Source organism: Nicotiana tabacum, chromosome 20 (assembly GCF_000715075.1).
Source record: "Nicotiana tabacum cultivar K326 chromosome 20, ASM71507v2, whole genome shotgun sequence".
NCBI lineage: Eukaryota > Viridiplantae > Streptophyta > Magnoliopsida > Solanales > Solanaceae > Nicotiana > Nicotiana tabacum.
This window is the reverse complement of record NC_134099.1, coordinates 135,543,084-135,569,997: the sequence shown is the minus strand read 5'-3', so window position 1 is coordinate 135,569,997 and position 26,914 is coordinate 135,543,084. Positions and strand designations below refer to the sequence as shown.

General features: G+C 35.1%; 1 protein-coding gene across 1 annotated transcript; it reads right to left on the bottom strand.

The window, feature by feature from the left end:
* Positions 1–1,688: 1,688 nt before the first annotated feature.
* Positions 1,689–20,191, bottom strand: LOC107814183 (uncharacterized protein C630.12-like). The gene is made up of 13 exons (XM_075240872.1): positions 19,890–20,191; positions 11,214–11,273; positions 10,930–11,108; positions 10,512–10,647; positions 9,051–9,147; positions 8,417–8,476; positions 8,230–8,330; positions 7,886–7,920; positions 7,732–7,789; positions 7,568–7,642; positions 7,338–7,495; positions 6,986–7,252; positions 1,689–2,446 (listed from the first exon to the last, which is right to left on the bottom strand). The coding sequence occupies exons 1-13, from the start codon at positions 20,016–20,018 to the stop codon at positions 2,197–2,199; spliced, it is 1,605 nt and encodes a 534-aa protein (XP_075096973.1). The 5' UTR covers positions 20,019–20,191; the 3' UTR covers positions 1,689–2,196.
* Positions 20,192–26,914: the final 6,723 nt, after the last annotated feature.

Genomic DNA, 26,914 nt, shown 5'->3' with positions numbered 1-26,914 from the left:
TATCCGTATTAAGTATGGGTGGAGTCGAATAATTTATCCCTTTTTTTATTAGCCATTTCTTATCTGAACCATGTCCGATCTGACCCGCCCGTTTGCCACTCCTAGGAGACTATACACAAATAAAATTATACTAAGAGAATATTATAATATTTTTGGTCAATTAATTTACATATGATAAATTAATATAAAATAAAAATAAAAATTATTGAGAGAATAAGTTCTCCTTCTAATTGTTATGAGGAGGAATCTTCAATTTATTGAGGTGTAAAACTTCTCCTCGGAGGAAGTCTTCTAATTGTTATGAGGATGGATCTTCAATTTATAGAAGTGTAAAATTTTTCCTCCAAGAAAAGTATAAAGTATATAAAGAAGATTTATTTCTGTTAGAAAGAGAATTCTAATAAATTAAAAATTTCAGGGCAAAACCTAACCGTCTGGAACACGCTTTTTCCTTATATTTACCTGTATAAATTTGATTATATTACTTTTACCTCACCATGTTCACCTAAAGTAATATGGTTACACCAATTTTCTTATTAAAGGCAGAAAGTGAGTGCATATCTCATAATATTATAGTAGTTGACCGCATGCATATTGAAATATAACAAAACCAAACTAAAAGGATTGAGTGACGTAGTTAACCAACATGGTAGTAACAGCATAAAATTAAAAAAAAAAAAAAATTACTGATAAAACAGCTCCCGTAAATAACCTGTTAGGGCCGGGGTTGTTTGGAAGGATGCATTAGATAAATAATGTCTGCATTAGCTTTGTGTTTTAATAATACCTTATTTGGTACACTTTTTGAACCTATGCATTAGTTATACAAGCATTGATTATACACCCAATTTGGTATTATCCCATGCATAACTAATGCATAGGAAACCATGGTATTAACAATCTAATGGGTTTTAATGCATGCATTAGCTTAGTTAAAAATAAAATTTCCCTTCAAATTTTATACTTGATTAAAATATGCTATTATATTAAAGCAAGTTTGATACTGAAATTGCTCCCAGTATTTATATTTATACTCCGCCAATTTCTTCATTGTAAATTTATAAATCTGTACTCTATTACTACGCACTGGAATGCACTTGTAATCAACTCATTTTCCTTTTATTTTTTCATTCAAACTTTATTTGCCTGATAATCCAAAAAAGTGGGAAATAAAATTATATTCCTAGCAGATAAATAAATACTTAGCATATTTTTTTTATAAATAAATACTCAGTTCTATACTACAATATAGCTAGACAAATCAAATAATTTTTTAAAACCTTTTCCTTATTAAAATATTACTCAACATATGTTTCTTTTAAAAAGATAAAGTGATGGACTCGTTATGAGGGTATTTTTGTAAGCAAATAATTCTTTTAGAAATTGTGCAGTGCTTTAATACATCAAATCAAACAATAAATAAAAAGTATGTCAGCATTACTAATTCACATTATTCAGCTTATTCTTATGCACCGTATCAAACCACCCCTTGGAACAATCATTCCCTTCAGTATAACGGCCTGGAAAGAAGTACTAACTGATAAAGAATCTTTCCTGAAACTCCAGTCGAAAGCCATTGGAAAGAAAAATAGGAAGCGAAGAAAAGAAAAGAAAAAAAAGAATATCCCAGGCCGTTATAATCTCTTCTTAACTTGTCAACACTAACGCTCTATACACTTTCCTGAGGGTTCAAATTCGAACAGAGAGCTTGGATAGCATAATAGCATCATTATGTTATGTAAAACAAACCAATCTTCTGTTCAAATCCTCAATGGTACTAATTACTTGATTAAATACAGGATATGTCAAAAAAAAAAAAAAAACAGTTACAACAACAATAACCAATTGTCAATTACAACAACAGAGAAACCGAACACCTGGAACATGTGAAAGAGGTACAACAACAACAACAAACCCAGTCATTTCCCACAAGTTGGGTCTGAGTAAGGTAAGATGTACCCTTGAAGGGCTGAGAAGCTGTTTCCAATAGACCCTGCTGGAACATGTGAAAGAGGTACAACAACAACAACAAACCCAGTCATTTCCCACAAGTTGGGTCTGAGTAAGGTAAGATATACCCTAGAAGGGCTGAGAAGCTGTTTCCAATAGACCCTGCTGGAACATGTGAAAGAGGTAACAACTGCTATTGGGAAGTACCTAATCTAACCAGCATCACTGGCATATTGAATAGTAACATCATTTATCAATCCAATCTTTGAAAAGAAGCATCATATATAGAGGGACATTAAAAGCTGCAACAATAATAATTATACTTAATGTCCGCACTAATCTCCTAATTACCATCTTTGTCTTTGATTTGTTTGTCCGAGGCTGTGCTTTTACCGCGGCATCTAATCCTATATGTAAAGTCACATCCGTGGAAATTGAGGCATCCGTCTCTTGTGCATTAGGTTTTCTGGCAACTGACCGTATGACAGCATTACCCCTGCATTGGAATAAAATGTTGGGATCGAAATAACATGGTGCATGCAGAAACTAACAATACAAAGTTTGGTGGACGATAAATCAGACGACAAAAGAAAAATATATTAAACTAAGCATAATAGTTTATAATGGTTTGGTCAATTGATCTACATATGATAAAACTAATATAAAAGAAGAAAACTATCGAGAGAAAAATCTCCCCCTAAAAAAAACTCTTTAATGACTACATTGTAGATATTTTTTGTTGTACTCTTGTGAGAGGTAGAGATCCTTAATTTATAGATATGCAAAACTTATCTTCCAAAAAAAGAATAAGACATATTAAGGAAATTTAATCCTTTTAGGAGTCTTTTTCCATTCCTTTAAGAAAGAGAGTCCTAATAGATTAGAAATTCAGGACAAATCCTAACAATCTCCCCTTGGCCTGAATTTTCTTGACAAAGTTTATTCACCTTCTTCACATAATCTTCATCACTGCTGCTTGCCATGATTAAAAATCGGTAAAGGTTGAAAATCTTGGTATTGATAAAAAGAAGCCCAAGTATGGGTTAAAAGGATCCCACGTGTTAAGAATAAACATGGGGTAAAAGAAGCTCATGCATTAAAAAGAAGCGTGAGTTAAAACTGACATTGGAACTCATGCGTTACAAGTAGGCATGACTTAAAACTAGCATTGGTTAAAAGTGCCAAAATATGGGTTAAAAAGAGAGATGTAGCAGCAGGCGTTTTGAATACAGTTGTGATTGTAAATTTATCTCCATATGTAGTATGTTGAATAAATCTTCATTATCGTCCTGATCTAAACACGCATTGAATCTGTCTTCAACCTCGTTCAACCGTTGACTCTGCATCATTGGCTTTGATACCACTTGTTGGGATCGAAATAACATGGTGCATGCGGAAACTACCAATACAAAGCTTGGTGGACGATAAATCAGACGACAAAAGAAAAATATACTAAACTAAACATAATAGTTTATAATGGTTTGGTCAATTGATCTACATATGATAAAACTAATATAAAAGAAGAAAACTATCGAGAGAAAAATCTCCCCCTAAACAAAACTCTTTAATGACTACATTGTAGATATTTTTTGTTGTACTCTTGTGAGAGGTAGAGATCCTTAATTTATAGATATGCAAAACTTATCTTCCAAAAAAAGAATAAGACATATTAAGGAAATTTAATCCTTTTAGAAGTCTTTTTCCATTCCTTTAAGAAAGAGAGTCCTAATAGATTAGAAATTCAGGACAAATTCTAACAATCTCCCCTTGGCCTGAATTTTCTTGACAAAGTTGATTCACCTTCTTCACATAATCTTCATCACTGCTGCTTGCCATGATTAAAAATCGGTAAAGGTTGAAAATCTTGGTATTGATAAAAAGAAGCCCAAGTATGGGTTAAAAGGATCCCACGTGTTAAGAATAAACATGGGGTAAAAGAAGCTCATGCATTAAAAAGAAGCGTGAGTTAAAACTGACATTGGAACTCATGCGTTACAAGTAGGCATGACTTAAAACTAGCATTGGTTAAAAGTGCCAAAATATGGGTTAAAAAGAGAGATGTAGCAGCAAGCGTTTTGAATACAGTTGTGATTGTAAATTTATCTCCACATGTAGTATGTTGAATAAATCTTCATTATCGTCCTGATCTAAACACGCATTGAATCTGTCTTCAACCTCGTTCAACCGTTGACTCTGCATCATTGGCTCTGATACCACTTGTTGGGATCGAAATAACATGGTGCATGCGGAAACTACCAATACAAAGCTTGGTGGACGATAAATCAGACGACAAAAGAAAAATATACTAAACTAAACATAATAGTTTATAATGGTTTAGTCAATTGATCTACATATGATAAAACTAATATAAAAGAAGAAAACTATCGAGAGAAAAATCTCCCCCTAAACAAAACTCTTTAATGACTACATTGTAGATATTTTTTGTTGTACTCTTGTGAGAGGTAGAGATCCTTAATTTATAGATATGCAAAACTTATCTTCCAAAAAAAGAATAAGACATATTAAGGAAATTTAATCCTTTTAGGAGTCTTTTTCCATTCCTTTAAGAAAGAGAGTCCTAATAGATTAGAAATTCAGGACAAATCCTAACAATCTCTCCTTGGCCTGAATTTTCTTGACAAAGTTTATTCACCTTCTTCACATAATCTTCATCACTGCTGCTTGCCATGATTAAAAATCGGTAAAGGTTGAAAATCTTGGTATTGATAAAAAGAAGCCCAAGTATGGGTTAAAAGGATCCCACGTGTTAAGAATAAACATGGGGTAAAAGAAGCTCATGCATTAAAAAGAAACGTGAGTTAAAACTGACATTGGAACTCATGCGTTACAAGTAGGCATGACTTAAAACTAACATTGGTTAAAAGTGCCAAAATATGGGTTAAAAAGAGAGATGTAGCAGCAGGCGTTTTGAATACAGTTGTGATTGTAAATTTATCTCCACATGTAGTATGTTGAATAAATCTTCATTATCGTCCTGATCTAAACACGCATTGAATCTGTCTTCAACCTCGTTCAACCGTTGACTCTGCATCATTGGCTCTGATACCACTTGTTGGAATCGAAATAACATGGTGCATGCGGAAACTACCAATACAAAGCTTGGTGGACGATAAATCAGACGACAAAAGAAAAATATACTAAACTAAACATAATAGTTTATAATGGTTTGGTCAATTGATCTACATATGATAAAACTAATATAAAAGAAGAAAACTATCGAGAGAAAAATCTCCCCCTAAACAAAACTCTTTAATGACTACATTGTAGATATTTTTTGTTGTACTCTTGTGAGAGGTAGAGATCCTTAATTTATAGATATGCAAAACTTATCTTCCAAAAAAAGAATAAGACATATTAAGGAAATTTAATCCTTTTAGGAGTCTTTTTCCATTCCTTTAAGAAAGAGAGTCCTAATAGATTAGAAATTCAGGACAAATCCTAACAATCTCTCCTTGGCCTGAATTTTCTTGACAAAGTTGATTCACCTTCTTCACATAATCTTCATCACTGCTGCTTGCCATGATTAAAAATCGGTAAAGGTTGAAAATCTTGGTATTGATAAAAAGAAGCCCAAGTATGGGTTAAAAGGATCCCACGTGTTAAGAATAAACATGGGGTAAAAGAAGCTCATGCATTAAAAAAAAGCGTGAGTTAAAACTGACATTGGAACTCATGCGTTACAAGTAGGCATGACTTAAAACTAGCATTGGTTAAAAGTGCCAAAATATGGGTTAAAAAGAGAGATGTAGCAGCAGGCGTTTTGAATACAGTTGTGATTGTAAATTTATCTCCACATGTAGTATGTTGAATAAATCTTCATTATCGTCCTGATCTAAACACGCATTGAATCTGTCTTCAACCTCGTTCAACCGTTGACTCTGCATCATTGGCTCTGATACCACTTGTTGGGATCGAAATAACATGGTGCATGCGGAAACTACCAATACAAAGCTTGGTGGACGATAAATCAGACGACAAAAGAAAAATATACAAAACTAAACATAATAGTTTATAATGGTTTGGTCAATTGATCTACATATGATAAAACTAATATAAAAGAAGAAAACTATCGAGAGCAAAATCTCCCCCTAAACAAAACTCTTTAATGATTACATTGTAGATATTTTTTGTTGTACTCTTGTGAGAGGTAGAGATCCTTAATTTATAGATATGCAAAACTTGTCTTCCAAGAAAAGGATAAGACATATTAAGGAAATTTAATCCTTTTAGGAGTCTTTTTCCATTCCTTTAAGAAAGAGAGTCCTAATAGATTAGAAATTCAGGACAAATCCTAACAATCTCTCCTTGGCCTGAATTTTCTTGACAAAGTTGATTCACCTTCTTCACATAATCTTCATCACTGCTGCTTGCCATGTACAATACAAGGAGGCACCACATAGATTACAGAAAAATGAGAACCATTGTACTGAAGCGACTATCACATTGATAACTTTCTTACCTTGCACAAATCAACCACATAAAATCAAGTTTTCTGAAAGAGAAATAATGAAGGACTACTACATGCCAAATTTCCTCCACTGACTCTTTCCATCTTCGTGAGCCGAGTCTCTACTCCGGACCCCACTTGTGGGATTACACTGGTTGTTGTTGTTGTTGTACTACATGCCAAATTGCAGCATGATATACTCCGCATCGATAGCATACTTAGACACAGATTTTTAGAGATACATGTGACTTGCTGTAATGCACGATTCAACAATAACATACCCAGTATAATCCCACATAGTGGGGTCTGGGGAGGGTAATGTGTATGCAGCCCCTCTCTTGTGGAGGTAGAGATGCTGTTTTCAATAGACCCTCGACTCAGGAATGCACGATTAAGTTCTCAAAATGCATTGTTATCTAACAAGGTTGTGGTGTTCATCATTTAGGAGGCAACTTCCAGAAGCTTGAATGAATGTTGAGGTATGAGTTACACAAGCATGCTTAAGTGAATAGAAATAGTTACCCACTGCAGTTGAAGCAATGAGACTGGTCCTCTAAGGAAACTTACCGTTCTACTAAAGCGCTCTCGCTTGAGCATGCAGAAGAAACTTTAAAGGTTTTCTTTATGAGGTGCATTGATCCTTCTGCATCCCAAATCTCCTCATATTCATATATCTCATCTTCGCTTTTAAGTTTTGTCCCACCTCCAGAAAAGCTAGAACTAATTAGACTTCTTATATTCTTCAGAAATTCACCAAGATAGTGTGGAAAGAGCACCCCATTTGTTGGCCACAGGACGGCAATAAGAACGGTCATGACAAACAGCACTAGATACCTGACACATCCACAAACAACCTTTAACATTACAAGAAACAAGGTTTATAAGATAAATATTTTTTAATCTCAATATACTGAATTACCAAATATAAATGTATGTCTGCACAGGGAGAAAGCAAACTTTGGTGGAAATTGCCTCCTCTGGCATTGATCCGGCCGGTAAGATAAGATTACTTGCAGATAAGAGCATGAAAGATGGAAACAGATTTCCCATCTGCCAGCTTATGGTCCCTAGAGTGTGCTGCCCAACACTATCAATCAAACACCATCCAGCCAATACAAACTACTTTTTCAATTGAACAAGGTACAATACCTCTTTTACAGAACCATATTTGGATCTGTGGGTTACCGTACACTGATCGTGGTCATGCCCAGAAAGAATTAGTGCCTGCAGAAACTCGAATTAATGCATAGAAATTTCTTCCTTTTTTATTTGCTTTTTTGTTTTGAAGTATACCAAAAAGTAGAAATACTTACAGGTTTGATAGACTCAAGCAGGTCATTTGTTCCGTTTTCAGTAATATAGTTTTGATATCTGCAAATGGAATTGTAACCAAGTCTGACATCAATATCCATGCGTACAAACACCGTAAATCCATACTAAGCCACTACAGTGAGAGTAAGAGCTTACAATATTTCATTATCACGAGCAGCACGGTTGATTCTCTGAAATAAATAACAAATATGTAATTTTTTATTATAAATATGAGAGATATGTTAATTAACCATATTACAAAAAAAAAATCACAATTTTCTCCTCAAAATAGCAATAATCAAACAGAAAAAGAATTTTTGAGGACTGTTTAGGTTCTCGAGACTCTCAATAAGGATCATTTAGGTTCTCGAGACTCAATCGCTTAATTGGAGAGGAATGGTACATGAATGGCGGTTTCCAGACGAGGAAATCCTTCCACTATAAATAGAAAAAGCTAATTTTTTTTTATTTAAGTTTTTCAAAGAAAGGCTAAACGTTACCTGATTAATGGTTGATGATAAACGATATGGACCGCATGCAGTTAGACCTGGCCGATACAATGGTATATGAGTCAATAGAACCCTTGGATTCGAAGATGGATCTGCACAGAGAAGAGCAAAATGAGCCGAGGGTCTTACACGTAAGCCAAATTCAAAACATAGATGGATAGTGATTGGCGGAACATACGCTCTGAGACATTTTTGACAAAATTCCATGTGGCAGAGGTTACATTGTTTTGGGGATTCCCTGGAGACAAGATATCTTGCTGTGAGTCTTTTCAAAATAACAACACCATGAATCGAACCAACAGAGTCTCTGTTTCATGCTAACTGATAGGAAGAAAAGCAAATCATTAAGGTGGTGTTTGGTGGAAAATATCCGAAATTGAGTTGCCAAGAAAAAAGAAATTGAATTTTTTCAAACACCTTTTTTTTTCCTTTTGGTACCAGAAAGTTGCACCCAAGAAAATAACTTTTGCACTGCAGTCTGAAAAGAGGTTTATGGAACCAATTACTGCCAGAACTAATGTGAAGATGAAAGACATGAACTTGGCACGAAATTGTAAAAAAAACTAAAGATAAATGAATTAGCATTTTTTAGACACTACATTGGTGCATAAAAAGGCTTCGAACGAATTGGGAAGCAGTGAAATAAGAGAGAGAGAAAAAGCTACTATACTCTTGAACACTCAAATATGGATGGTACAACTTTGACACTGAAAACAATGAGAATAGTTTATCTCTAAACAGTAACTGATGAAGTCCCCAAAGTTTTATATACTAAAAAAGAGATCCAAACAAAGTGCAAATTGTGAAATTACCATCCAAGGTTTGTGCATCGACTGCGACGAAATCTACTTTTCCAGCTGTAAATTGATAGTTCCTTGCACCAAATGCTCTCTCATAGCGTCTGATAACCTGCATTATGGTGTACACAGATAAGAATTGAAATAGAATAGGAGGAAATGACGCTTAGACTGCTAAATGGCTGACATATTTTGAGCATGAGAATCTAAAGAAATCATTTACTGCCAATAAAACAGATAAAAACATCCAAGATATAAATGTCAGAGACTGGACGTAGGTCTGGATCATTGCTGATTGAACTATGCAACTTGCCAAGCTCCCTGTGTCTTAAAACTTAGTGAAGATAAGCACTTTTCTCTTGGCTGGGAAAGGCAACCAGCATCCCTTAAACAGTGACGCAACTGATTTGCAAATAAATCAAATTGGAAAGAAGAAATTGATGGCCGTCATGATATGTAAAGACAGTCATCCCTTCTCCAAAAATGAAAGATTCATAAAGCTAAATGTGAAAACTTCCTTATTTAAGAAATTATATTTGAAAGAAAAATAAAAATAATACTGAATATTCTGCTTCTTAGACCAGGCCTGAGCAATAAATGCACCAAATCTGTATGTCAAAGTTTCCAGTATGCAGATCTCCATCAGGAAAGTGACATCACAAAATAGCTAGCCAAATGGAAGCATGATTTTGTCTTATAGCTTAAAACCTTGAACTCTAGTAGCAAACTATAACTTCTGGTCAGAATCATAAGTTGACTTCTATAGAAACATTTGATGCTCATTGAAACAAAGCACTGATACCACAGGCATTGAAGTTTCTTTGGGTTTCTTTAAGCATCTATAAACACATCCAATTTACCATCAACAGCAAAAAGTAGATGACCGTTTCTGAATATTCTTCATGTTATGAATAATCAATTAGTTAACTGTACTGAGTAACCGGATGATCATCACTGCATTATTGAGTTCAGTCACCCAACCCAATGAACTATTGAATTATCCCAGTTATTCAACTTATTCTGCTATAGATGATGCTGCTGTCTCCGGATCCTCTCAATGTGAAAACATGGCACTCATCAGAACTTTTGGTTGTCGAGAATTTGGGTGGGTCAAAATCCCTTTATAATTATGATCAACATGGTAACTTGCCACAGGCAATCATGGACACTATTACAGCTCACAACTAAGTTTTCTTCCAAAATTTCCTAATGTGGTAACTGAGCTTGCGCAAGCCGGAGCTCGCCAACAAATATTTCTTCAATACTCATCGTACAACGATGATCCAATACATAATAAGTTCGTTTCATGTAACATTTTAGAAGATTTATCTCCATTCTTCCAGAAGCTTATGAGTAATTGATACATGATAAGAAATGGGATATGAACAAGTCAAAAAGCATATTAAACTCAAATTTAGCTTAGACACTCAAATAATATGTTCTGAGTATAGAACTCTATCTGAACAGTTAACACACCTCTGGCATATGCGAGTGAAAAGCAGCATACCCTATATCATGGTTTCCAGCAAGGTAGTAAAGCTTTATGTTTGCCGTTTGCTCAAGCATGTCAATGTTAAATATATGCTTAAACCGGCTCCAGGATTCCTGCCATCTATCAAATTAAATAAATCAAAGCTCAAAGCAGAAGAATAACTGGAGAACATTCAGATAGGTTATGCATGAAAACAACTAAAACATGACTTTTATAGAAGGAGTCAACTAAAAGGATTGGGCCTTGAATTAATCCAGATAATAATGTAAAAAGGGGAATGCCATGAGAACTTGTTTATCAGAGCCAGGTTTTGATCTTAATCCAAAAAGTAGTTTAACTTTTTTTTAGGAAAGACCTTCAGGCAGAACATTAAGCATATACAACTTAGTAATTAGTACTTACTCTTCATCAGACAGAAAAGGCCCACCATCAAAATAATCACCTAAGAACAGAATCACATCTGGTTTGAAAGGTAAAATAGAAGATAGGAATGCCCTGCGCATGTACAAATCTGTATAGAACTGAGCAGCTTCAAGTGCAAGGGATTTCGGGGCAAGATGAAGAGAGGTTCTATCCATGAGCTGTCAAAATGTAAGATAGCTTGTAAATATGAAGTAAAAATCGCAAAGCACAGAAAAATTATAAAATATGCACAGTAAAGCCAACTTTAGTTTCAGAAGGAATACCTGAGGATCAGTAACAACAGCAATTTTCACATAGTCACGTTGATGATCTACTCCATCCCTCTAAAATCAAGGAGAAGAAAGGTTAGTATGCCTGAGGGGTCTTTTTTATTATGATTGATGGTATAGCAATAATAATACAAAATCCCACATAACATAGTACAGTGTTTGGTTGGCTGCATAAGGAAAAAACAAATAACTAATACAGCGTTTGATTGGTGGTATTAAGCAAAACCCGTATTAAGTTATGCAGTAACTTCTGTATTATTTTTTACGGGATAGAATGTAGAATAAGAAGCATTAGTAATGCGGGGATGAAACTATTTAAAGACAAGAATCTCTTTATTATTGATGGCTGCATAACAATCTATTCAAGTAATCACCACACAATCAATATTTGCATTATAATCCCGCATAACTAATATGAAAACCAAAAGCGCCCCCCCCCCGAGCCGAGTGTCTTACTATGCATTTTGGCACACGCCAAGCAGGAAAAACTATTACAATAATTTTTGCACTAAAAAAAAGCTTGAATGCTTATGAAGGGGACAAGCCATTAAAATGCACATACGTTAGTACTTAGATAATTAAGAAGTAGACTTCATTAAGGGGAAAGTTACCAGCAATACATGCCTTGAGTCTTACCAATGGGTATTATGAAACTTCCCCTATCTAGAGCTATCAAATTATTGCTCGAAATTAACCACAGAATTTTCCTCATGAAGGTATTTAGCATACAAATTTCACCACTCATACATGTACGTATAAGTTAACTTCCCCACAAGACTTCTTAATTTTCCTTTTAATTTTTTAAACAAGCTGTTGAAATTTTGTTGCTTTCAGTTACTGCAGTAACTTTTTTAGCATAATAAGTTACTTAGTTTTATGATAAATCTACTTTTTTGAATTTAAATTTCGGTTAGATTTTTTAGGTTTGTTGAGATATTTTGGGATTTTTAAATTCCTCTTATGCAGATTTTTCTGCAGATTATGTTCCTAATTGGCTATTTAAAGCCTTGGTATGCTTAATAAAATTATTGAGAGACTTTTTCAATCAATACTTTAAATCCTTTTGCTGCCCCATCTTTTAAAAAACCAACAGTGGTATCAAGAGCTTCATTGATCTTACGGGATCTATGAGTTCTTCCAAAAAATCATTTTCAAATCATTTTTAACCAATATCAATTTTTAAACCTATTTTCAAACATGGCAAGCAGCAGTCTCTCTTTGAATGCCCCACAAACTTTCACTGGCGACTACTATCGAATTTGCTCAGTGAAAATAAAACCATATCTTAAAACCTATGATTTGTTGAATGTTGTAAAGGAAGAACAATCCTTACCAGCAATCCATGAAAATCCTATCATTGTCCAGAATCAAATACTTTCAAAAGAGATTTTAGATAAGACAAGGTCACTAAGGGTGTTCTTCGTGCACAAAACCATAAGACGAAAAAGAAAGAAGAAAAAAAGAAAAAGAACTGCACTACAAAAGTGTGCAATTTCAGCGATGCTCAAAACAATCCTCAAGGACAAATAACCGAAGCAAGAATTGAGGAGGAGCAACTTTTTAAATTGTAGCAACTGAAGCAAAGGAGGAGTGTTGAAATTTTGTTGCTTTTAGTTACTGCAGTAACTTTTTTAGCATAATAAGTTACTTAGTTTTATGATAAATCTACTTTTTTGAATTTAAATTTCTGTTAGATTTGTTAGGTTTGTTGAGATATTTTGGGATTTTTAAATTCCTCTTATGCAGATTTTTCTGCAGATTATGTTCCTAATTGGCTATTTAAAGCCTTGGTATACTTAATAAAATTATTGAGAGACTTTTTCAATCAATACTTTAAATCCTTTTGCCGTCCCATCTTTTTAAAAACCAACACAAGCCAGCCTTTTTCCAAAGTTGGATCAATCAGGAGCCTTTGACATGCTTGGAATCTCAATGAGTACACAAGAATGAAAATAGAGGAATTTTCATAAAACACTACAGTTAGAGCCTAATTACCATACACAACTATAGTTTGCCTAATTATCATTCGTAGCTACTGTTCAATTATTACCAGCTTGTACCATTTGCATTCAGACGCACAACGAATACAACCTGTAACAACTGTATTCGTTCGCGCAACGAATACAACTTGTATCAACTATATTCGTCGCGCCACGAATATAACCAAGACAAAATACAAGGATGATATAAAGGATACAACATGTATCGACTGTATATTCATTCGCACAGCGAATACAACCAGGGCGAAATACAAAAATACAGAAAAATAGAATGTTCTAGTTGAGAGTCGAACTCAAGACCTCCGCTTAGTAAGCGGGACGCTTTAACCAATTGAGCTACATGAGCTTATTGCTCTCTTGTTTCAGTTCAAAACAATTGATCTCTTTGTAACACCCCGTACATTCAGACTAGGTGTGGATATGTTAAATGGGTATTAATTTGATATTTTAGACATATGAAGTCCTATCAGGATGATTATGGGTGAAAATAGTTATTTCAAAATCAAGATGGAAAGTGAGGTGCATAAGATTTGACAAAATCGACTAAGTTTGCAGAAGGTTCGTATTCCAGCAGGTTTTAGTAAAAATGAGTAAGGAATTTGGGAAAACTCAAAGCATGAAAGTTGTAAGCCTTTGAAATAGCTTTCCAACGATATATTATGGAGCCCGAACGGATCTCTGTGCAAAAAGTTATGCGCGTTTTACAGAACAGTATGTGATATGCGCGCCGGTAGCGCGCCCTTAGCGCAGCCGCGCTAATTTTGAGGCAGTGTTACTGCCGTTTAGCGCGGTCAGTAGCGCGGGCAGGCCTACAGATGCGCGGGTGCGCTAGTGGGGGGTCGTTTTAAAGCCATATTTCGTCCCCCACAGCCCCAAAACATAAAAACTTGCTCTAGAAAGGAGAACTCTCAAAAACCTAACTCCCTAAGGGTCCTTCCACCACCCAATGTAAGTTCTAATGGTGATTCTAAGTTAATTTCTATATCCCAACATCTTATTAACATGGGTAAACCCTCCATATCATTAGATATTCGTTTGGGGCATCATTGTTGAGAGAAAAAACCCTAGAACTCGAATTCAAGAAGATTGAACGTCAAAAAGGTAATGTCTTCACCCTCTAATTGATTCTAGCATTGGATTAATGATTATTGACTCAAGTTCATGAGATATGAGTTGATGGGTTTGATAGAAAAGCATGAACAATTATAGGTTTGGCTTGTTGATTGTTGATTATTGGTTAAGGGTGTTGTTTACCTTATGGGTGATAAAGAATAATGTTGATTATAACCATTTGAGACTTTAGAATTTATTTAGGAGCAAGAAAATGGGTTATTGGGTGTAGAAACATCATTAATAAGGACTATGAAGTTTTATGCCACCAAGTGTTTGAGAAAATGCCTAAGTGACCAAAACATGAGTATTATTGCTAATATGGAATCCCCTTGACTTGTATTGATATAGATTGAAATTGAAGGGGTTGACGAATGTTGTATTATGCTCAAGAGCAGGAAGTTAAGGTATGTGAGGCTAACTCTCTATGTTTGGGAATATTAATGATTCTCCCTACACTACGTTTCTTTTACGACGTATCAATTGCCTCAAAAAATATAGTTAAGCCTAGTTCCTTGAATAGTTGTAGAGCTTCTATTCTCTAGCCTCATAAATCGTTCATGACTTTCATTCTGAACGTTGTGAGCTCAGTGCGTATTCAATATAGACTTGGGTTTGATGCCCCCGAGTCTTAGTATAGATTACTCAGTATGCCATAAACAGTTGAAGTTTCAGTGTTCATAATCAGTTCAAGAATACATGTCTCAGTCTAGTCCTATTCAGTATCCCAGTATTATGTAACTCAATGTGATTCAGTATTTCACTATCATATATTGCAGTATGATTCTCAGTTCCTGATTTTAAATCCCTGAATGTTGAACACTTGTATTTGGGCATGAGGCCGCAGTTTATGCTTTATGCATCTTTGGGCCTGAGGTAATGCTGTACGGTGGGCCGGGCTGGGACCGGGACCGGACCGGGCCCGAGGTCCTAACGGGCTAAACGGGCCTGGCGGGCCGGTCTTGATGGGCCGGTCCCTAATGGTGCAAAAAGCCTGTGGCGGGCCGGGTATGGTAAAAAAGCCCACGATCCCGGGACCACTAAGCCCGGGACCGGCTGGTGGGCCTGGGCCGGTCTTACCGGGCCTAACGGCTACTTTTTAAAAAACAAAAAAAAAAAAAAATTTAAATAGCAACGGTCAAAAATTAAAATTATAGCTGTTGGGCTGCAATTTTGACCGTTTGGAAGTTTAAAAAATAGCCATTTGGCCCCCAAACTTTATATAATTACACTTTTTCCCAATTCTCAACTATAAATACTCCCTCATTCTTTCATTTTTACTCACCAATTCATCAATCTCTCTCAATCTCTCTGCTATAATTGCTTATTTTATTGTTGAAATTTCGTGAAAAATTGTGAAGTTGGTGAACTGAAGTATTCAAGTCTTCAACGATTTTCAATTTTCAAGAAGTTGTTCGGCAATTCGGTAAACGCGTTCCAACTCTTAAGTTTTAATATTATAGTTTTGTTAGTTTTATTTAGTATAATTATAATTAATATGGCATTTTCTTTGAAAAATATTTTTGGTGGTAAGGGTAAAGCTAAAATTGGTGAAAGTAGTGGCCAACCTACTACCCTTCCCCCGGCTCCCCGACCCAGACCTGGTAGACGTCCTGCTGCTCCTATTATTCTTGATAGTGATAACCCCTGTTTTCAATTTTCCGATAGTCAATTTTGCCATAATGTTGCACCAGGTGAAAATTTAGATGATGAAACTATGAATGCTCTTTATCCTAATGAAACTGTCTTTAAAAATGAGGATGAAGATGAAACCCAACCGGATTTAGATGATACACCTACTAGTCCTTTTAATAACCCAACTGATGTACCGCCCGATCCACCTGTAGAAACCCCTAGTTTTAATAGACAACCTCCTAAACGCCTAGAAACATCATTAGTTTGGAATTTTTTTACTCAAGTAAGAGAACAAAATAAGGCTAAGTGTAAAACATGTGGGAAATTACTGGCGCATAAATATACTGGAGACCGTAGCGCCACGGGTAGTTTGACTAGGCACATAAAAACACACCCTAGAGATAAAGCTAGATATTTACAAATGAAAGCGCAGCTAGAGGGAACACATGTAGATTCTGATGTTAACCCTAGTACAGGTTCAAATCTAGTTCAACCAGGAATTAATACTGTGACCGGAGGTATTTTATATTACGATCCAAATAGAGATCGTGAAGAATTAGCAAAGATGGTTACCGTTATGTGCTTACCCTATTCTTTTCCCTCTAATCCTAATTGGGTGCATTATATTAGAAGAGTTTTTAATCCTACTTATAAAGGTTGGCCTCGCGCAACAGTTAAGAGCGATATTTATAAATATAAACATGAATATGAACAATATTTGCGGTATTTATTTACTCATATAAGTAATCGGATTTCTATTACTACTGATATTGGTAGAAGTGGTAATGATTGTGATTATCTAACTGTTACAAGTCATTGGATAGATGAGGAGTGGACAATGCAAAAACGCATTATTGCGTATAGAATAATTAATTCATTTCACACAGGTAAGTTTATAGCTAACACTGTTGCAGATATTTGTAGATATTTTTGCTTTAGAGATAAAATAATGGCAATTTCTATGGATAATGCTTCTAGTAACACTAGTGCTATAGGCATACTTACAACAACACTAAATCCCGCATTTAGGAATATATTCCATGTTAGATGTATTTGTCATATTTATCATTTAATTGTCGGTGATGGTATGCGAATTTTAAATTTAGAAATTGAAAAGGTTAGAATGGCTCTTAATTGGCTTTTTTATTCAAACCGTAGAAGTAGACTAAGAGAATATTTTAAAAAATGTGATGAATATGGCCTTAGAGAAAGAAAGGTTCCTAAAGTTTGCCCGACTATATGGAATTATATGTACGAAAGTTTAGTAGTTGCATATGAATATAGAAACCCAATTAATGCAACGTTTAATGCTCGGGTAGGTGGTGAGGATGATGATGAAATGCTTACTACTCAAGATTGGATGAATGTTAAAATTCTTATAGATTTTTTAGAACATTTTCAAATTGCTACAAATGCATTTTCTGGGCAATATTATCCTACTATTTCAAACTGTTTAGTTTATATTGCAGCACTATGTGATTTGTTTGTTGAATTTTCGGAGGGTGGGGAAATTTATCAACTTGCTATAAATGCAATGAAAGAAAAGTTTAAAAAATATTTTTTCCCTATCCCTCCTATTTATGGTGTTGCTGCAATGTTAAATCCTACAATGAAATTAAGAGATCCTCATTTATAGTATACTATACTAGTATACTATATATACTACAAAACAAGATTTTTCAAAATATATAGTATACTATACTAATATACTATACTAGTATACTATATATACTACAAAACAAGATTTTTCAAAATTCAAAATGAGGGCCCCACCCTCAATGACCACCAACGGCCATATTGCACAAATAGCCGTTTTTTTTTCAATTTACAAAACTAACTTTCTCTAACACTATAAATACCCACCTCCCTCTTCTTCATTTCAATACTCAATACTCATTTCTCAATCTAAATTTCTCTAAATCTCTCAATCTCCAATTTTCAAGACTTCAAGTCTCAATCTTAATTTTCAAGTTACATCATGTCTCGTTCAGAAAGAGTGCGCTTATTTGTTTCGGACTACTATGAAGTGCTTGAAGAAAATGAAGAAGGCCAAATATTAAAATGCAAGAACTGTGGAAGAGTCTTAAATTTTCGTTCAGGGTGTACCACAGGCATTTTAAGGAGGCATTTTAAGGAGGCATATAACGTATTGTGTTGATGACATTTATCCGCAAATTCGTCTTTAAGATATTTCAACAATTTGTGTTATTTTAAAATTATTAGACGTATTTATGCTTCATGTTGTACTTTCTTATTAATTTATTATGCATGGCAATTTAGTTTTACTATTGTTTTGTTATTTTACTTTTTCGTCAAGCACTTTAATAATTAGATTTCTACATATATATTACATATATATTATTTATATAGCCATGATATGGTTTACAAGAAATTGCCTGAAACAAAAAAAATTAAAAAAAAAAGCCCGGAAATAAAAAAGCCCGTTAGGCCTGCTAAGCCCACGAGCCCGGCCCGTTTAGCCCAGGACCATATGGGCTTATGCCCGTCACGGGCTGGTTCCACCCGTTGAGCCCACGAAGCCCGGGACCGTGAGGCCCGGGACCGCCAGAGCCCAGGCCCGTTAAGCCCGGCCCGTTTGGCCCATTTAGGCCCGGACCCGGCCCGGAATACAGCATTAGCCTGAGGTCGCAGTTATGTATACGTATACTTGGTCCCGAGGCCGCAGTTTGTGCACATATATATATTGGGCCCGAGGCTGCAGTTTAATATTCAGATAAACAGGTTGTTCATCGTTCAAAAGAGGGAGTATTCATATCTTTACTTCCTTTCAGTTCAATTATTAGTTACCGTTCAGTTATCAGTTACCAGTTACCAGTTACCAGTTACCAGTTATCAGTTCAGTTACCAGTTATCATTTCAGTTTCAGTTTCAATAGTTATCATTTCAGTTATCAATTATCAATTCTCAGTTATCAGCTTAGTTTGAGTTTCAGCATTTATAATTCTTTCTTTCAGTTGCCTTACATACCAGTACAATTCAAATGTACTGACGTCCCTTTTTGCCTGGGGCCTGCATCTAACAATGCAGGTAATGATTTACAGGTCGACGACGCAGAGCGCTAGGATTCTCGTACCAGCTATTTGGTAATCCCCAGTTCTTTTGGGTCATTATCATTACTTTACAACCTTTCAGTATTTACAGATAGTCAGTGTTTTCAGTACTTCAATAGAGGCTTCATAGACTAGAGTAACAGTTAGACAGAGTCTCAGACTTTTCATATTAAGCTATGTTGGCTACAAATATGTTTCAGAATTGTATTAGTATTTCCGCACTTTGATTTATATCATCCAGACTTTCAGTATATCAGCATATGTTAGTTTATCTTCCGCATTTAGTATGTTATGATATCACATGTTGATTCAGCCAGCCAGTTGGTTCGCTCGGTCACATGTAGTCAGGCACCGAGTGTCGTGTTACGTCCAGGCCCAGGTTCGGGGCGTGACACTCTTGTTTTAGTTCTACAGGTAAATTTGCTATAAAATCCAAAGCTATTTCTGAAAGCATAGCTACGAATGGTAAATATAGTGTATATGTTTGCTATGTCGCGTAATTTTTCAATGATAATACCATTCACTGCTCCCAATAGCAAGGAAGCAATGCACAAGTACAAATTGGTGTTGGGGTTTGGTTTGGGGGGGGGGGGAGGGGTGGACATTGTACAATTTAAAGATGATGACAATTGACAAGGTGGGTGTAACTAAATTGCATAAGCTACTTCAACAGATCAATTGGGAGAATAAATTTCTTCTCTATTAGTCAACGCAGAGCTGAGTAATTCCTGATCTGAATTTATGCTGCTTAAGATGAATTAGTCTTAAATCTAGCTCAAGTCAAAGGTAAAGTCAGTGAATTCTTATTTCATCAAATTTTGGAGCTATAAAGTAAGAATAGTACTTCGGCTTACCGTAGAAGGAGGAAGATGAAGATGAGGCCAAGAACAGGACCAAAGATAAGGCACCCAAAATGCGAACATCTCGCCATAGATGAGGCTCAATGCCCAAATTAAGCTAAGAAAAGCTGCTAACTTCAACATTTCTTCTCTTCTTAGCTGACTGGATCAATTAGTGTTCTCTAATTCCATTTGTTAACTATCTCGTAGTCGTAGATCCTAAAGTAAAAGCTCAGAGAACTGGACAAAAAATTTGTTGTTCAACACTTGACTCTTACCCGTTAATGGTGATTTCTTTTATATTTTTCGGTCCTTGTTATTTCCCGTTTGGACAATATTTAAGTTAGCAGTTGAAACAACCACTATTTCAACAATACTGGAAATTAAAGTTGAAATAAAGTTGAAATAAAGTAACTTGTTATATTTTTGTTATATTTGGACATGAATTTTACTTCAAATTTTTTTATATTTGTGAGTGAAAATTATTATTTCACTTGAAATACTTCTCTGTTCTCAAACAAAATTGTTAATATCACATTTTTATTTCAAGTTAAAGTTGAAATGAAGTAATAAACTAATTATTAATTTTACGAAAGTTATTTTCAATATTTGTAAATAATATTTGATCTGAAGTTATGTTCTAAATATTAGAGTTCGAAGTATAAAAGAAAGATAATTGTGTAAAGTAAGTATTAATTTTTTAATCTTTTCGAAATAAAAATTTATATTGTAACATCTTGTTATTAAGAGTAATTGACTTCCCATTCAATAATGTCAAACCAGTTGATGAAGGGTGTAATATTATTTGTGTTGGATAACGTTTTAAATTATATGAAAATAATAAATAATTTACTTACTATTTATTATTTATTCTTTGGCACGACACATATTATTGTTTATTTTTATAATAGAAATAAATTGGCATCTTATATAAAATATTTTAGTATGTGATGTAATAAAAGTTTTATCTTAAGATGATTAATGTTTTAAATGATTAAAAATCTAATGAAGTATTTATTTTAATAGAGAGAAAACAAAATTCGCTTAAATCACATCTATATATTATTAAAAGGAGAGGAAAAGCCCTCTCCTTAAGTCTAGTGGCAGCATTAAAATTAGCTACATTTGATGTATTAACTAATAACTAATTCAGCCATATGACATAACCAGAAAAAGCCATTTATAAATTATTTCTTAATTAATTAATAATAAATAACTAAATAAAAATATTGAAATTTTTAATAAAATATCTATTCATATTTTTAAAAAGAATAATATGATACTACATAATCATACCATGACAAATGAAGATTTTTAGGACAAAGCTCCAAAAAAGTTGGAGTTTAATTATTTTATAATAAAAATGAAAAAATAAGAAAAAGGAACTGCCCATTCAAATTGGGGAGTAGTTTCAAGTTAGAATTTTTAAAATAAAAAACTGGCAATTTAAGTAACGAATAAATAAATTTACTCACAAGAAAAAACAAAAAAAAATTATTATAAAATTATAAAGATAAAAGTTATTTGAATTTGAGATTAGAAAGTACACACGTCAAAAAAAAGATGAAAAAGCATCTTTTAAATTATAATGAGAAAATTCATGCAAATAACAAAATATAACTAAAACCATAATAGATAAAGTCAAAAATAAAAAGATACAGAACAATGAATGAATTTCAAGTAAAAGAGTAATAAATTAATAATCAGTTTTCATATGAGTAAGAAATCTATGCTATATTAAAGCAAGTAATAAGCAAGGACATTAAATCTAAAGGCAAACTAATAAAAATTCACATGATAGTGCAATCATACTAAGCAATGATGTTACACCCCATGTTTTTGTACCTGAGAGTACGTCGTAAGTTAATTGGTGTAAGCTCAGAAATGAGATCGTCTTTGAAAGTACATTAAGTAAGTTAATCATATTACCTTGGAGGTTACAAATATTTAAGACCACGAATAACGAGTACCAAGAGGGTTAGAAAGCTTAAAAGTTAAACCAATGGAAGAAAATAAGTTTCGTCGAATGTCGACAAGTTGGGAATGTTATAACATGTACTTTCGGAGTGATACTATGGTGCTTAACATGATAAGAAGGTTATGTTATGAGCTATTTTAGTCATATGGTAAACGTGCGTTAGGCTTTGAAGTCAAGTGAGTTATGGAACAAAAGTTGGCAAAGGTCATCACAAGTTACATTCATAAACATGCTGAAAATTAAGTCAAATATAGTTGAACTTTTCTCCAAATATACTTGGGATTATGGGGTGATCTATCTACCAAATTGAAGATCTACGAGTCTAGTTTCTACTCATTTAACCATTCGTCGATACGATATCGGAGTAGAGAGATATTCGCGCTTCGTGAGAGTGCGCAAGCAGTTCCCATGGGATCCACAAAGTCGGTGTAAAACTTCAGCTTGTATTTAAGTCAATTATATGTCGTTTTAACTCATTTTTCTCATCCAAAACAGTTCCTAAACCATCCTAAATGATCTCCAAGGGTTCCTCCATGATTCTAGGGTGAAAACCTAATATAAAAACATGAATCCAACACTAGAAATCCCGTAGTACTTGCTAGATCGTAGTTCTTCATCTTGTGGCTGTTTTGGAGGGTTTTTCAAAGGTAAGTAACATCAAATTTCGTGTTGTTCTTTATTATTAAGCTAATAATCATTCTCTCCTTCATATATATTAGAGTTTCAAGGTTAAATACAAGTGTTTACATACCAACTTGAACACAAAAGTTGATTCAAGAAGAGAATACAACTCCTATAGTATTCTGGTGTGATTGAGGATTATTGGGAGCTACACAAGCTGGGTATTTCAAGTTGTATCTACTGCTTAAGTTAAGCAAATCATGTTCTTGGTTGTTCTTAAGGTCAATCATGTGTTGGTTAAGTTGTTTGAGTGAAAATCTACAAGATAGTAATTGACATGGCATAAGGAATCGTTATCTTTTTTTGTGGGCTGTGTTGAGGCTATATATATAGTTTGTTGTGGCTGGAATTATTATAAATAGTTTTATTATGTTGTGGTTGCTGTTGTTAAGGTTAACTATGTGTTAATTTAATGGATTGAAGAAGATAACATGAAAAATAAGAGGTTGACGATAAAGGTTAAGGTGCTAGGCGTGTGGACTATATTTGAAGATTATGCTTATGATGTTTTGGGTCGAAAATGATATGGTAAGAATAAGTGTGATGTTACAGATGTTGTAGGCAACATGGAAAAGGAATTAGATTCAAATCATATTTTGTTAATCGTAAATCGAGCTTGCCGCTCAAAATGGTTGTTGAACTAATCTGAGAGCTTATTATGAATTATATTATTGTTGTTTAGGCTATTTGGTGACTTTTGGTAACATATGGGATGCAGTACAAATAGAGGAGGTTCTGTTCATTTTCTTATAGAATATTGGTTTCTAAATATGAGAGTCAGAAAGCTTATATGATGACGACGAAGTCGGTTACTCACTGTAGACATAAAAAGATCATATTGAGCTTGCTTGACGATTGGATAGAAGATTTCAAAAGTATGTTAAGGCACTTCCTTCTTTATTTTGGCATGATCTAAAATAAAATGAACATAAACGATACTCTATTTCATAACAGATCTACTCCTAGCAACTAAGGCTGCCCGTGTTGTTCTTTCCTTATAAAGTTATTCTAAGCAAGTATGTATAATCTTTGAATCCTATTGAGGTTCATATTGATAGTATGGATGTCAATAATGTTAATCGAGGGTGTGACGACCTTATGTCACTCCGAAGGGTTTAGAACGTGATTCCATGAGTCTAGCATGCATTAATATATGTATCTATTTTACTCTACCGAGCTGCGTTATAGTCATCCGTTGTGCAACCATTGATCATTTGGGTTTTACCGAGCTCCACATGGCCGGATACGATTCTACCAAGCCTTATGATAGCCGGGTACGTTTTTACCGAGTCCTCTTCGAGGTCGGGTACGATATGATGATGATGATGATGATGCCCATAGAGGCGTATGTTTTTAAAAGTATATGTATATATTTATGTATCATGCATTTCATGTCAGTCGCCCTCAGAGGCACTCAGATGTTACAGGTTGTATCTTCTCCACCTCTCTTTATATTATTGTTAATATTTATGTTTTTTCTGCCTTACATACTCGGTACTTTATTCGTACTGACATCTTTTTTGCCTGGGAATACTGCGTTTTATGCCCGCAGGTCCTGCTTGACAGGTTGATAGTCCTCCTAGTAGGCTATCAACTCATCAGAAGGTGTTGGTGCACTCCACTTGCACCGGAGTTGTCTATTTTGTCAGTATGCTTTGGACATGTATTGATTGGTTTGGCGGGGCCTCGTCCTGACCTTTATGACATTTATGTACTCTTAGAGGCTTATAGACAGATGTCATGTATATGAATACTTATATGGCCTTGTCGGCCTATGTTTTGAGTGTCCAAATGATCATTTCGGTCTTATAGGCCCGTACGTCACATGTATAAGTTTGTATATCATGTCGGGTCGTCATATGTCGAGTATTCCTTTGTGTTTTATTCTTGTTATTGTCACAACCCAAATTCCACATTAGGTCGTAATGGCGCCAACTCCGTTGTTAGGCAATCCAACACTAATCAACTAGTGAATCCTCATTAAAATAATTAATACGTGAAAACCACCTTCCTTATTAATAAGGAAACTAGGAGTTTGAGACTTAAGCATAATTTGATGAAAGTAATAATTACGAAATTTAAATCATGATAGAAATCCAAAATCACAAGTCTACCAATGTGTGTGCCAAGACCTAGTATCACAAGTATAGGACAATCTAGCAGAATATACAAAACCATACTATCCTACTGTCTGCAAAGGAAATAGATAGGAAAAGTAAAAACATAGAAAGACTCCAGCTGTTGCAGAACGGCTCAGAAGGGCATCTCACCGGAAGAAGCCAAAGAGTCCACTCTACGCACCGGACTGATGGCCAAATGCACCTGCCTCAAAGCCTGCTCAATCAAGTGCAGAAGCATAGTATGAGTAAATAAACAATATGTACCCAGTAAGTATCCAGTCTAACCTCGAAGAAGTAGTGACGAGGGGTCAACTTGACACTTACTAGGGTCAATAAATATAATAATATGAAGTTTAATATTCTAATTCACAATGTACATAGATAGCAACAAGTGCAAACAAGAATAATACTGAAAATCCTCTCATCAAATCAATAAATCTAGGCATTTCCTTCATTTAAAACAACTGGCCTTTCAAGCAATGATCATACAAATTATAAGAGGTTCTGGTTCCATTATCACACACAAATACCACCGAGGGCGTTCGGCCCGATCCAACATAAATGTAAATTGTGCACTACCGAGGGTCGAACGGCCCGAACCATATATATACAATTATCATATTGTCGAGGCGAACGGCCCCCTCCCATAAGAGTAGTGGAAGTAATCACCCCGCTCGCGGAATATATACTTGCGACGCGGTTAACCATAAATACAACTTAAATGTTTCCTTAATTCTTTTCAAAATAATTATTTACTTGACATCATGACATTCTCAACGAAGTTTCAGTCAATTCAATTTAACAATTTATAATCATATAACAGTACCCACAGAGCATGGTGTAAGCCTAGAACTATCCGGACATGACAGGAATAGTAGCTACGTACGGACTCTCGTCACTTCGTGCGTACCTAGCCCCCCACAATTAAATAACATATTAATTAGGTTCACCTATGGGGAAATTTCCCTCTTACAAGGTTAGAAAAGAGACTTACCTAGTTTCGGGCCTACTTCCAACTCAAGAATGTGCTCAAACCCTCAAACCGAAGCCGTACAATCCAAAACTATTCAAATAGTGTGAAATCCATTCATTATAGGTTTACAAGTTCATAATCTAGCTATTAAAGTGATTATGCAACCCCAAAGGCAAGATTCCTAAAATTCATCCCCGGACCCACTTGTCCGGATTCCGGAAAATTTCGAAGAAAGTTGTTACCCATAACCTAAGGATCAAGAATATATGATTTATACTTCATGCCATAACGCGTTTTGTGGTTAAATCTTGTTTTATTAAAACCCTAGGTTTTACTCTAAACTCATAATTTTTACTAATTTACATGGTGTAATCTATCCAAAACCCAAGTATTAAACTCACATTAAGTAGAAATAACTTACCTCACAATGCTAGGTTGAAATCGCCCCTTTGGAAGCTCCCAAATCACCCAAGGATTTAATAAATGACCCCAAATATGCCTAAGTCCCGATTTTTAAACTCACTGCGCTGCCCCCTTCATCGCGAACGCGACAGGGCCCTCGTGTTCGCGAAGACCATTGGCCCAAGCCCTCTGAAGGCCATTCAGCGTGAACGCGACAATTGGCACGCGAACGCGAAGGCTAGCTTGGATAGACCTACGCGAACGCGATGGGGACTTCACGAATGCGAAGAACAAAGCTGACCCGACCTAGCTAGTCTACTATATGTGAACGCGGGAAGCCTCACGCGAATGCGGAGGGCACTGGCCCAGAACTTCGCGAACGCGAAGAGCATTCCTCCCCCAACCCAACTCCTTCTACGCGAACGCGATGGTTCCTTTGCGTTCGCGAAGAAGGAAACCAGAATTGGGCAGATCTGGTATCATGCATTTAGCTCCGAGGGGTCCGAAACTCACTCGAGCCACTTGGGATCCCGTCCAAAGGCACTAACAGGTCTGTAATCATAATACGAACTTGCTCAAATTCTCAAAATGCGAAAAACAACAACGAAACCAAGAATTATAGCCCAACACCAAATTGAATCAAACTTTGAACTTCAAGTTTTCCAAATTTGCCAAATGCGTCGAATCATACTTAGACTACTCGGAATGGTACCAAATTTTGCGTGCAAGTATTAAATAACATTACGGAACTATTCCCGGTCTCAGAATTCAATTCAGACCTCGATATCACCAAAACTTGCTCCAAACCAAATTTAAAGAACTTCAAAGTTCTTCAAGAACTAACTTTCACTATTAAGCGCCAAAACGCTCCCAGGTCATCCAAAAC

Excerpts from the sequence above, each read along its gene's own strand:
- LOC107814183 (XM_075240872.1), bottom strand. The coding sequence starts at position 20,018 with ATGTTGAAGTTAGCAGCTTTTCTTAGCTTAATTTGGGCATTGAGCCTC. Across the intron at positions 11,274-19,889 it reads TTCATCTTCCTCCTTCTACG|AGGGATGGAGTAGATCATCA; the intron begins GTAAGCCGAAGT and ends CCTTGATTTTAG. Across the intron at positions 7,921-8,229 it reads TATCATCAACCATTAATCAG|AGAATCAACCGTGCTGCTCG; the intron begins GTAACGTTTAGC and ends TATTTATTTCAG.